Source organism: Hipposideros armiger, unplaced genomic scaffold (genome assembly GCF_001890085.2).
Source record: "Hipposideros armiger isolate ML-2016 unplaced genomic scaffold, ASM189008v1 scaffold_452, whole genome shotgun sequence".
NCBI lineage: Eukaryota > Metazoa > Chordata > Mammalia > Chiroptera > Hipposideridae > Hipposideros > Hipposideros armiger.
In genome coordinates this window covers 1,297,433-1,311,201 of record NW_017731802.1, presented here as the reverse complement: position 1 = coordinate 1,311,201, position 13,769 = coordinate 1,297,433, and the positions used below count along the sequence as shown (strand labels likewise).

At 37.0% G+C, this 13,769-nt stretch overlaps 1 protein-coding gene across 5 annotated transcripts in view; it reads right to left on the bottom strand.

Annotated features, from left to right (window-relative positions):
* Nucleotides 1-13,769, bottom strand: part of GABRB1 (gamma-aminobutyric acid type A receptor subunit beta1) — a 432,747-nt gene that overhangs the window by 91,584 nt on the left and 327,394 nt on the right. For all 5 annotated transcript variants that reach the window (XR_002126571.1, XM_019665772.1, XM_019665771.1 and 2 more), the window contains one exon: nt 7,978-8,060. Coding sequence is in view for 4 of the 5 variants with exons in the window: in XM_019665772.1 (XP_019521317.1) it covers nt 7,978-8,060 (83 nt within the window). In the remaining variant the exon portion in view is untranslated. The remainder of the gene's footprint in view (nt 1-7,977; nt 8,061-13,769) is intronic.

Sequence of the window (13,769 nt, the reverse complement as noted above, 5' to 3'; positions counted from 1 at the left end):
TCAATCTACACAGCCACTTATCCATGCATGAGAAATAAACTGAAACTGTTCACAGGGCTGAAGTGTAGTGCTATAAGGCTGACTTTCTAGTCAAGCTGATTGCAAAACTAAGTTTCATAAAAGGAACTCCATTTTTACACTGGCTTTATTTTATAACTTAAAAGATCAAGAGACTTTTCAGAAAAAGTGTTTTTTTTTCTTTGTTTTTTTTTCCAGTTTCAAAGAGGCAGTCTGGAAAAAGGAATAAATTAATTCAGAAAATATTTCCTTCTTTCCTACACAGACACTTCTGCTCATCAAAAAAGCTACAGGCACTAAAATTCATTAACATTTCTATGAACATAAATGTGAAATATTCATTTTCATTAAGTAGTCTACTGAATATGGCAAAATCAAATTTATCTAAGGAGATATCCAATGCTGCTAATTTCCTTGACAATGGGGACATAAAGCAAGGGAAGCCATGAATCATTCATGAAGTTCAATTTACTTCTGTTATTTTTGGTGTTTAGCATCCATGAATAGAAAGTGTGCCGCATGTTGTAGATGCTATTTTTAAGTCATTTCAGATGAGAATTAATGATTTGGCAGGCAGCAATAAAGTAAGAATGATTCAAAGGCTTTGCTGGTAATTGTCCTATATTTCATATTTTTCTCATGTGTATTTATATGTTCATGTATTCATAACATTTTTTCCTATATTCTAATGTCCTTTATAAATCAGGATCACTTCAGAACCAATATTTTAGGCAAGCACATAAAGTAACTTGCTGGCAATGTAACTAAATTGAATAAACTCCAAGAGTTCTAGATTTTAGGGCTGAAAGAAACCTTTAAGGTTATATAATTATGGCATGTCGATGAGGACTGTCTTCTACATTAATGTTGGTAGGTGGCCATTTCCAGTTGATTGAAGTGTCCTTATGGGAGGGGAAGGCTTGAGCAGGTACTGATTTCATGAATGGGCATCTTGGCTCATTGGAAAGTATTTTTCTTAAATCCTACATCCACCTTCCTGCAACTTCTGCCCACCTGTCTGCTCAGTTGCTGCTGTTTCACCAGCGCTTAGTACACAGAGCACATGCCGTGGTCAGCACTTAAGAAATGCTAGATGAATTGAATTGAATGGATTGAAAACTAGCATTGAGTGGGTTAATTTTATGTGTCAATTTGGGCCACAAAGTGCCCAGATATTTGGTCAAACATTCTTCCTGCTCCTCTGAGGGTGTTTTTAGATGAGATCAGCATTTAACTAATACTAGTAGTAGACTGAGTAAATAGATTGCCCTCCCCAGTGTGGATGGGCTTCATCTAATCAGTTGAAGGCCTGAATAAAACCCAGAGACTGACCCTCCTCAGAAAAGAGAATTCCTCCTGCCTATCTCTGAACTGGGACAATCAGCTTTTTTTTTTTTGCTTTCATACTCCAATTGAAACATTGGCTCTTCCTGGGTCTGGAGCCTGCTGGCCTGAGGATGGGAACTAGACCATCAGCTCTCCAGTTTGCCAACTCAACCTGCCGATGTTGGGATTTATGAGCCAATTCCTTATAAAAATCTCTTTCTGTCAATATACGCCTTACTGATTGTTTATCTCTGGAGAATCCTGACTAATACACCGGGCAACATCAAACATAAGGTTTTTCTTCTATATGATAACATTTAAAGCATTCAGCAATAGCTGTTATGACTCTCCAAAATTTTCTTCTCAGATTTCTTGGTAGCCTCTTCTGAAGGAAATTATCTTAACATTGCATTTAAGAACTGGACACAATTCTCCACGTGTGACTTTATAAGGGCAGACTTTTGTAGAACTGCTCCTGTCTCATGTCTGGACACTATATTTATTTAATTTCCAGGTGTTAATGTAACACATTGTATAAATAAAATTTAGCATTCAACTTTTCTAACCTCACATTTTCTCAGGGAATTTTCCATATTTAAGTTATACCATTTTATTTAGGTAGACACATTTTTATTAGTACTTATTTTTGTGAAACAAGGAAACAATTTTATTTTGGAAATAGTCAAACATGACTATGGCTTGACATTCTGTGTACTTGTGACTACGAAGAAATTTAAATCAACACAATGACAATATTCTGAGTCTAAGAGATAGACTGAGTGGATGGTTCACTGAATTGAATACATTAAGACCATGTCTACATTCAAAGTTTCCAAATCTTAAAAAACAAACAAACAAACAAACAAACAAACAAACAAACAAACAAAAACAGGAAAACAAGAAACAAATATATAAATAACCAGTTATCACTAAACGTTAACTTTGTTTGGTAAACTGTCTGTGGTTCAGGTAGGAGAGATATACACAGTTAATATTCAAATGAAGCGAAAACAATTTATAGTGACTCATCACATTTACCAGCTTATTAACATGTCTAGGTAATTAAAATGTTAGGTTTTCCCCTATCTGACTCTTGATTGACACATTTACAATCTTAAATTTCTGAGATAATCTTAAAGCATGAATATAAAATTGTACAAATGAAAGAATATTTTATTGCGAGTGAAAAAAACCTCCCTTAAATAAAACCAGACTTCTGTCTTCTAAAATATAAAAGACTTGAAGTTTGGAGCCAAGAAATTTAGCATATATTTACTCCACAAATATTTATTGTTAAGTTTTAGACTAGGTTTTAATTACTGTGCTGTGAACAAAACAATGATCCTTTCCTTCACGGGTTTGTAATTCACAGAGAGAAGGAACAATAAACACAGAAGCATACAAATACTATTAAATACTGCATGGGAAACTAACAGAATTTGGAAAGAGGAAAACTATGGGTTCTTAATTTCGATTGGATTCTCAGGAAAGCCTCTTATTGCAGGTGTTATCTTATGTCAGAACTGAAGAATGAGAAGAGGAAAGCCAAGAAACCATGATGGTTAAAAGCATCATAGATTGTGAGGATAATGAGATGAAAGAAAGATTGATCTACAAGAAACAGAATCCGTGGTGCTGGAGTTCAGTGTAGTTAGCAAGGGAAAGATGGCTACTGCCGAGAATGAAGATATAGAAGGATGAAGGTCACACAGGAGGTTGAAAGTCAAATTAAGAAGTGTGGAGAGGCTTTTTTTGTGCAATGGGAAATCTTTGAATATTTTTAAGTGTAGAAGTAATACAACCCCATTCATATCTTGCAAAGATCACTCTGGTGCCTGGATAGAAAATGGGTTGAAGGCAGTCAAGAGTGAAATCAAGAAGACCAATAAAAAGACTGCTGCAATAATTCAGTAAGAAGTAATGGTGGTTTGGTGGCAGTAAGACTGGAGAGAAGTGAATGGTACTTGACAACAGATTGGATGGGAGGAGAGTGAGGGACATGTTAGCAATTAACCTTAGGAATCTAGTTGGATAGTAAGATTAAGGAGACTGGAAGGGAAACTCATTTGGGAGGAAAAAATCGATAGTTAGGTTTTGAGCAAATTAGGGTTAAGATGCCTTTGAAACATAAAAATAGATATGCCAAGAGGAGATCTGTATACGTCAATCTGGGGCTTTAAAGAGATCTGAGCTGGAGATATACATTTGGGGATCATTGGACTAAAGAGAGATCCTTTGTGATCTTTCTGAGAACAGTGTCAATGGAGGTGGGAGATGGGTATGGAAGTTCCAGATTACAGTGAGATGAGAGGAAGTTGAGGCATTAGACTACAGATATAGATGGTTCTTTCAAGTAGCCTGGAGCAAAAGAAAGTAGGGAGATTAGGAAAAACTTAAGGGAAGATAACGGGAGTAGAATAGAGGTGTTATGCGATGAGAAGGGTTTTCAGCTTGATTTTAGGCTGTGAATAAAGAGGTAGCAGAGAGGGTGAGAACGAAGATGTAAGAGATTGGGGTGGAGGTGGGTGTGAACTTGAGAAAATCAATTCTCAGAGGAGGAAGAAAGATGAAATCCTCAACATATGGGCCAGGGTCAGGCGATAAAAGAAATAGGGGGTACCACTTCCTCTGAAATACAGGGGGCTAGCATAGAATAGTGAAGATGACAAGGAAGTTTAGAAGAAAATGGATAGGCCCACTAGAGACTTCAGGCCTGAAATGGCTTCTACCTGTTTGGAGTACAGTGCGAAGTGACCCTATCTTCTGATACTGAGAGGGTGAGATTAGGGTTGAGATTTTCCTCAATTGTTGCTACAAAGAATGGGAAAAGGCACCCAAATCCTCCATGATGGTTATCCAAAGCCCTTTCTGTATCTCCACAAGGCGTGTGGCTATCAAACCTTCACATGATAGCTTTACTGATATCAAATTCCAAACCATCTTAATACTGAATTCCTTGATAGATTTTGCTATATGCCATTAATGCTTTTTATAGCATCCCAGGGCTGTGAAACTATTCATCTGCCCCAAGTTTAACTGAAATTTCAATTTAACAAAGTTTTATGACCTTTCCAATTTTACTTGATTAAATGTCATTAAAGAAAAGCGAAACACCTTTAATTGTCTCAAAGGATGTAACCAAGCAAAATATTTTCACATTCTTAGGATTGTGAGGGAAGAGAATACAAACTATAGTACATTTTGTAAGGTAGGTAAAGTTTCTACTCTGTTGGTCATAAAAGTATGATGGGTTCAAATTTACATTGTCAGAAAGTCTACTTCATCATTTTTATTTCCCAGCTGTCACTAGAGCCTCTCATTTGTAATCACTTTAAAGCTTCGTTATAGTTGTCATAAATTTGTCAATTCAGGGAGAGCTGTTTCAGCAAATAATGCAACACATGTTTCTTCATGAAGAGTTAAAAAAAGATAAATAACAGGTTCAGTATTTATTAATACTTTGTTTGCAACGTATCAATTACGAACTTAGGCAAGAAAAAGCAAAGCTCATTTAAACTCCATATTATTGCTATATGCTACTTCATTGCTAGAAATTATTACTCTTAATATTTAAAATCTCTTTACATTGGTTTAGCTATTGCTAAGAAGGGATACATTTTCAGTAAATTATTAAAGCTAAGAAATATTGTCCTTTGAGGATTTTACTTTTTTTTTTTTTAGATTAGCATTAATGGAATCAAGGACTACTTTGGTTTCCTGCATCCACAAGACTACCCTCTCTCTGCAGTTGCAATCGTTTGACCTTTGATCTAAAAGCAAAATTCTGCTTCAGCTTCTGGGGTCTAATTATAACCTTTATTAGGGATAATTTTAGGAAACACCGACCAGTCTTTGGCTGGTTAAGCATCCTCCACCTAGCTGAGAGCAGCTCCAGTTGGTGCTGTATTTCTAATCATTGTTCTACTCCCTGCTCACCTGTTGATTGCAGGATTCTAGGATAGTTAGATTGCCTGGGTTTGAATCCCTAGTTCACCACTATCCTTGCCCTGTGGCCCTAGTAAGTTATTTTACTTCCCTGAGCTTCAGGTACTTCATCTCTCAAATGTTGTCAGAAATACTTATGTTAAGGAGGTGTTATACTAATGCCTAGCTTTGGTCTGGCAAATAGAAGGCAGTTCTGTATTAATTTTTCCCCTTTCTCCCAAGTTTCTGCTTTTATAGAGTCCTCATTACATGAATTCTCACAGACCTGAGTTTCTGCTTTGCTTTAGGTAAAGATCCGTAGGGACTAGAGTTCTGTGACCTGCTGTTGGATCACTTTAATGATCACCACCATCTGCCTGCATTCCTACATATTAGCTTACTTCAGGGTCCCAGTTACTATGCCTCATCCATCTGTCCAGACAGCTGACTACGTCTCACTGCATTACTTCAATGAGTATCATATGCCTGGGTTACTACCTATGGCCTGACACTATATTTTATAACTTTGGACTATCTGGCTGTTTGTACTTCTCCCTTTCCTGCCCTACAAAAGTTATGTTTTATTTCTTCCTCATTTATACTTCTGGTCATTATATGATATGATAAATGGACCTAAAAGTTATCTGTTTTCTAAATATGAATAAAGTAATTTGCCTAATTAAAGAAAAAATATAAACTTATAATAACAGGAAAACTCGATATATATTGTAAAATAAAATATGCATTTGGGGAGAAAATAAATACTGATAATTTTAGCACCTGGCCATTTACAACACAAAATCTATTTAAATACTTGTCAAAATTCATGACTTCTTTAAGTGAATGATGTAAATTATAAGATCTTGTAATTTCAAGAGGATGTCATATCCTAACGCTGTCCAGAAGAAGCAAAGGTTAAAAATCACAATCAGTGGAGGAGATGTCAAGTGTAAAAGGCAACCCGTATGAAGCAAGCCATAGCTTATCCTTCTCTTTCCACGTCAGTTCCAAAAGCTAATGGTTTACTTGCTCAGCGAAAGCTCTGCCTTATTTAACACATATCTCTAGCCATTAATAAATGATTGAGTTCATATTTCATTTCCACCTTTTGATTTTGTTTGTCATTTAAACCAAAAGTCACCATCAATACTTTCACATATTAACATCTGCCAACCAACTTATTTATAAAATGCATTTTAAAATTATAATGTTAATTAAAGAATAGCTCATGAATGTTTTTGTCCATTCCATGTTCTCGTGGTAGTAGATTAACGTCTATGTCTGAATCTACATCTATATCTACATAAGCATCTTTATCTGTTTTATCTCTGTATTCACTAAAACTAAAAAATTAATGTAATTACTTAACCATCAGACAATCAGGAATATATTTATTCTTTTTTTTTTTTAAAGATTTTTATTGGGGAATTGGGGGATGGGAACAGCGCTGGGGATTTGGGGGAAGGGGAACAGACAAGTTGCTGTCCTTTTGTTCTTCAGTCTAGTTGTGGAGACCGTTGCTTCACTGGCCCAAGTTGGCACCATCACTGCGCTCTTCCTGGGCAAGGCAGATCAGTCGCTGGTTTCTGGACGGCCGCTCACTACAGCTGCTGGCTACACACGGTAGCCAATGGCAACCCACTGCAGCAGGAGCTGCAGTTTATGCCAGCACTGGCGAATCACAGCAGCTCAGCTCCAGGTTGAGCTGTTGTTCAGCATCTTAGCTGTGGAGGGCAGTGTCACTGGCCCTCATATGTGGGATCCGAACTGGGGCCCTCTGGTGTTCTAAGCCAGCTCTTAACCAATGCGCCATTTGGCCGGCCTCATTTGTTCTTTAATAATGCTATGAGGTCACCCAGAATTTTCCCATTTTCCTCTACTGCTTTGATGTTTATAACTAGAAAGTATTTTGATCTATATAAATATCTGTCTATTTCTCCTAATCCATTAAGTGGTATGGTAATGCTCTGAATTAGCTACTGTACCTTTCTGTGCCCCTGGAAAACCAGGAAATGGCCTAGGCCTGGTATTCATAGTAAATGGGCTCACATGCCTGCTTGTTGATGGCTAAGAAACAATGAAACAAACATAGTCAATCAGATTAAACCCTAGTGACTAAAATATTCAAATTGTTAAGAAAGTAATCAATGAAAAACAAACAGCCCAAGAGGACAAACCAAAATCAGTCACTAGAGCCGAAATGCATCAAGTCTTTGGCCCAAAGCACAAGCCTCATAATACCATTTATCATCTCGTTCTTCCCATGCAGGACGACACATGCACACAAGACTCTACCGAAGTGTTTTTCTAAAAGACAACAGTTTACAATCCTTTAGGTAGACAGACTATAGAACCATAAACAATCTCACAAAATCTTTACGTATCAAAATATTTTTCCTCTCTTATTAATGTAGCTTGGGTATGGGAAAGCCTTGGGAGAAACTCCACTCCAAGAAAGAGAAAGCATGGATTTACAAATTGTCCAGCTAAACTAAGTAGACTTTCTCTAATGGTTCAAAATGATAACTGCACTGAAATGACCCTTGAGCCACTGATATAAAAGAAAATGTCATTAGACTGTCAACCCCTTGAAAAATTGGCAGTGTAGTAGAGTTGAAAATACCCTAGCACCAATTACTCAGTCCAAAGTTGAATTTAATTGGGTCAAGCAAACATCCCTCTTTTTCATTTCCCGACCAAGTAACTCACAACTTTCAATCTCCAGAGTGCAGTTTTGTTCATCCAGGGGATATCTTCGTAGGTCCATCATACATGCAGCTGTGGTTGTAATTCTGTCAGGATGAAAGAGAAAAAAGATAGCATCATAAGGATGATGACTTTCATTTCCAGGCTTCCCAGCCCTGAATCATGTCTACCAATTGGCATAAAAATTTTGTGATTAACAATGTTAAAGGCAGGCACATCAAACTTGAGTCTTTCTTTGCTGCTCACTGGTGGTATGAGCTTGAGCTAGTTAATTTATCTCCATGAGCATCAGTCCCCCTTACCACTCAAAATATCTACTGAATTGGATGGCAGTGAGAATTAAAAGAGTTGTACGCTCCACAAACAATGGTCATTCCTATAGCTATTATTATTCCATGGTTCTTCCTATATTTACTAGCATCCTAGCATTGTCTCTTCCAATATCTGCAGCAAGTCCTGCCTTATGAATAGGACATCTACGTTATGCATTAAAGCCTACCTTCCTCTCGTGCTACAACCTAATAATAAAACAACAACAACAACAACAAACAACAAAATCCATCCTCTATAAATCTTGGAGCCTCACATTCCCCATTATGAGAGAGGTTTGTCAGATTCATCTCTGAGACCTTGGTCTACCTATACTCAGCAGGAAGCATACAATACTCTCCTGGGATTGGTGTTCACACCATATTTACCAGTTCTAGTTGAGCTTATGTGTTTACGCAAACCCCAGGACATTGACTCTAGATATCCTACCTTGGTTTCCATTATCTCTCCATTTTTTCTTGCTTGGGCTAGTTTTCTGGGTTAGTTTTCTGGACTATAGAGTCCGGGGTAACTTAAATCCTTATGGCTATCCACTCTATCCACTTTTCTTTAAAAAAAAGGTTCTTTTTCATAAAGTAATGTACAATCATAATTTTAAGAATTCAAAAGATTCAAATTTAATAATGTTTTTTTTCTATCTTAATGCTCAGGAGCTACACCACTGGAAAATTTCCATAAATACTCTGCATGCAAATAGATGCACAGCTATGTCTTCTTAGGGGGAAACCTCTTAGACAATAGTCTACCTCGCCCCCTGTTCTGAACCTGTTGGTTTTCGTTAACAACGCATCTTGGATTTGGTTTTATATCAGTGAATAATAAGCTGTCTTAAAAAAATTTTACTACAACGTGTTCAGTTGATGGAAATACCATAATTTATTTCCCCAATCACCCTTTGGTGGGCGTTTACATTATTTCTTGTCTTTAACTTTTACAAATGAAGATGCTCTGAGTATGCTGGTAAGCTCTACTTTGTCTGACTATATCTGTTGGCTATTTCTAGATAAAAAGTTACATGCATTTTCAATTTTACTACATTGTCCTTCTAGAGAGGCTGTGCCAGTTTGCATTCCCACCAACAATGTATCTAAATTTGACAAAGTACTTTTCATATGTTTTTTTGAGGCTGCTAAGGCAAGATATTGTTTTGGTCATTTGTGTTAACCTAATACGCACCTTCTCCTTAAAAACATTATTAGGAAAAAACCTAGCCCTTTCCAGTTTCTCTTTGGCTTTCCTTTTGAAAGTTCACTGGGTAAACATTGGGACATTCCCTGTGAAGACATTCTTAGACAGGATGTTGGTCAATTAATCAGATTTATTTGAGCATTAGGTAAGAGCAAAAAATTTGAAACTCAATTTTTAAAAAATTTCTTCAAAAAGTTTTACAAAAAAATTTGAAGGCTGATTATATCCAGAATTTAGCACATAAGAAGATTTTTAAACTAATTTCCTTCTTGCTTCCTGCTTCCATAATCATATGAATTGATTAGTTTTTCTCACTTCCAATAAATCATGAATATCTTTTGTTATCTGAAAACACAATTTCACAGCATTATATTTATGGCCTGCATTGTGTTTCAAACACCCTTAATGCGAAAACACAATAAATATTTTATAATGCTTTAAAAATTATCTATTTAGTTTACTGTATTATTGATTTAATAGCTGCTTATGAATTTAAAAAATTGTGAAGATGCGAACATTCTCTAGAAATTACTACAGTGTGGGCAGCCCTATGATCCCATGACTTAGCCAATGCTTCTCAGCCATGGATAATTTTTCCCCACGAGACACTTGGCAATATCTGGAGATATTTCTGATGGTTGGGCTGGTGGTGCAGGCTTGATACTTGCACCTAGTGGGCAGAGGCCAGGGATGCTGCTTAATATCCTACAGTGCCCAGGACAGCCACTAGCAATAAAGAATTACCTGTTCCAAAATGTCAGTAACGCCAAGGTTGAAAAATGTTGCTACAGTGGTGGCTTTCAATCATTAATAAAATGGAATGTGAAAACCTCGACATAAAAAATACAAATGAAATAAGTAAAAGCTGCATTTTGTTAATATAAAATTGCCCTGTAAGTTCAAATGTTGACATCTCTTTTAATGAGCACACAAATTTGAAAGTAGGGATTATGGTAATTATGGTTTTAATCTCCCTCAGCACCAATTATTTTTGTGTTGGATTTTATTTGTATAGTATTTAGAAAATCCTAAAATAGTGGAATACTTGCTTCTAAAATCTTACATGACCAGCCATTGGCTGCCCTGAATTAGCAGGACAAAAAAAAAACCCACCAAAAAAACAAAACCTGTGTGCCAAGTAACCACATCTATAGTCAGTGACACCTTTTACAAATAGTTAGATGCATAGGTGGTTGGTCAGTAGTAGGTGCTCAGTGATGAATTAAAAGGAAGCTTTACTTGCTTCAAAGTAAAAGTGCTCCATGCTCTGCATAAATTAACATTGTTGTATAAATTAATATTGTGGTGGTCTCAAATGCATTAATATGTAACATAGGATACAATACAGTGTACTTGTTTCTTATTACAGTTTAAAATAATTATACTATTTAAACATAAAATTAGAATCAAATATTATTTGTGGGGCTATTAAAGAGATTTAGAGATACTTGAGAGTATCATTTGAGTCTCGCTGGTCAACATCTTTCACTTAATTGACCTCATTTTCAGACATGTGTCATCTGGTTAGTTAACCACATCATATTAAAATCAGGACATGCACTGAAAACTTATACCGAACCACTGATTCACATGTTGTGAGGCTCTGGAGTTTTTACAAAGCAATTTGCAAAGCTAACAAAGCATGGTCTGTAAAATAAATAACTAATGTTTCATGCCTATGGGTCCTACAATTGTGAGTAATAAAAAAGAAACCAACTTTTGGAAAGCATAACTGAATTTACCATTGCTATTCGTTATGATCAAGTCATTCATCAATCAATAGACATAAAAAATCTAATTGATATTACCCCTGGAAGCCACACATCACATCAGAGGCTTGCCCATTACCTGGTATTTTTTCAACTATGATCTCCTGGACCAGTTAACTTCTCCTGTATCAAATCCTGTTATGATACCAGAAGAGCTGAGTAATAATAACTCAGAAAGGGAGGGAATCAAGGCAGTCCAGGAACCTGATCTGTAGGAAGTACCTGACTTTCCCTAGAAAGCACTCACATTAGTTAAACAACTTCTCTCTTGGGATCTATCTGCTGAAAATTTTAAATTTTCAAGATGACTTCATTGGCCCAACTTAGATTAGGTGTCAACTTTCCCAAAACATTTTAGTCAGGGCTGGAAGGAAAGCCACACACATACATCTATGGTCACCAGGGACCCACATGGGTCCCGAGAAGGGAAGGGTCACTGCGACTCAGACAGGGACCTCTATATGAGCAGGTACTCGTACATTCATGGTGTGGCCTGCAGAAATTTATGCAACAGAGTGTTGGTCTCTGCTAATTTAAGGGCTTGGCATTTCTAGATTTTGTAATGCTTATGGCTAAGTAAACTGGGGGCCTTGAGCTCTTTATGAGAAAAAAAAAAAACACTCAGAAAGAATTCCCAGGATCATCAACAGTAAGGGAGATGTCACTGGACAGAGTCCTGTTCAGCTCTTCTGTCTTCTGGGTGAGAAGCAATAGTGAACATCTCGAAGAATGACCACCCCCTCCCTGTTTTTCCATTTGTTCACCTTGCTGAGTGTAACTGCCCAGCAGTGGCTAGGCATCCCTGCAAATAATTAACACATCCACCTGGAAATATACTCACATGTGGCTGAAGCACCCTGATATTCTGTCTTCTATGGAATCAAAGGTGCCAAAGATCACAAAACTGGATGGGTTGAGAGCTTGAAGATTGAAGTGTTTTTTGAATGTTATTTGTTAACTTTTCACATTCAAGTCATTCATTCCGAGAATGTGAAAATATTATTGCTGATAGCAAAGGAAGGTACAATAGAGCGGTACCAGCTAAAGGCAAAAGCATTAACTGACTGCTTTTGTAAGCATAGGCTTCCCAGAGGTACAGATTCATGACAGCATAACATTCATCTGCCTTCTTTCAAAGACATTTAGAATGGCTTACATTATAATCCTCTTTATTGGCATTCTGAAGGTGAGGTCAGAACAATATAATAGGCTGTTAGGAACTATGGTCCAATGATGCTTGGGAATGAATGGAAATCATATTGCTGTATTTATTCATTTATTAAGGTGTATGCTGCATGGTCATTGAACTTAAGAGTTGCTGTAATTGCAAATCATGTATATTTGATGTCTAAGGGCAGCATGACCCTCATTGCTTACAAAACACAATCCAGGAAGTCCTGGTCCATAAGTAGCTTAAAACCTAAACACACACACACACACACACACACACACACACACACCACACACCACATACACACCACGTACATACACACACACACCACATACACATGCACACACACACACACCACATACACACACACGTGCATGCTTCATTGGTTAGGATTTTCTTTTTCTTTTTCTTTTTTTAAATTTTTATTGTTAGTTTCAGGTGTACAGAACAATACGATAGTTATCTTTTTCGCCCTTTGCACAGAAACAACCCCCCTCCCCCATCTACTGCCCTCCCACCCCCAATATCATACTTATCTATTACAATTCCATTGACTCCATTCCCACTCTCTACTCCACATCCTGTGACTATATGTATATATAATTATAGTTGACATACATTATTATTCAACATCAGCTTCAGAAATATATTGCGGTGGTCAGGCCTCTACACCAACTATGAAGTGGTCTCCCTAACAAGACATGAGTCCATCTGGCCCCCTAAAAAATATTTACAACATTATTGATTCTATTCCCTAGACTGTCTTTTCTATCCCTGAGCCCATATTGTAGTTACCAATTTGTATTGTCTCATCGGTTCCCCTTCTCCTTCATCCCCACCCCCTCCCAACTAGCAACCCTCAGTTTTTCCTGTGTCTCTGAGATGATTTCTGTTTACATTGCTCATTTATTCAGTTTTTAGATTCCATGAATAAGTGAGATCATATGGTATTTGTCTTTCCCTGACTGACTTATTTCACTTAGGATAATGTTCTCTAGTTCCATCCATTTTGTTGCAAATGGTATTATTTCCTTCTTCTTTATAGCTGAGTAATACTCCATTGTGTAAATGTACCATAGTTTCTTAATCCAGTCATCTACCGATGGGCATTTCGGTTGTTTCCAAGTCTTAACTATTGTGAATAGCGCCGCAATGAACATAGGGATTCATATATTTTTTCGGATAATGTCTTGAGTTTCTCTGGATAGATACCCAAGAGTGGAATTGCTGGGTCATAAGGTAGTTCCATTTCCAGTTTTTTGAGATACCTCCATACTGATTTCCATAGTGGCTGCACCAATCTGCAGTCCCACCAACAGTGCACCAGGGTTCCCTTT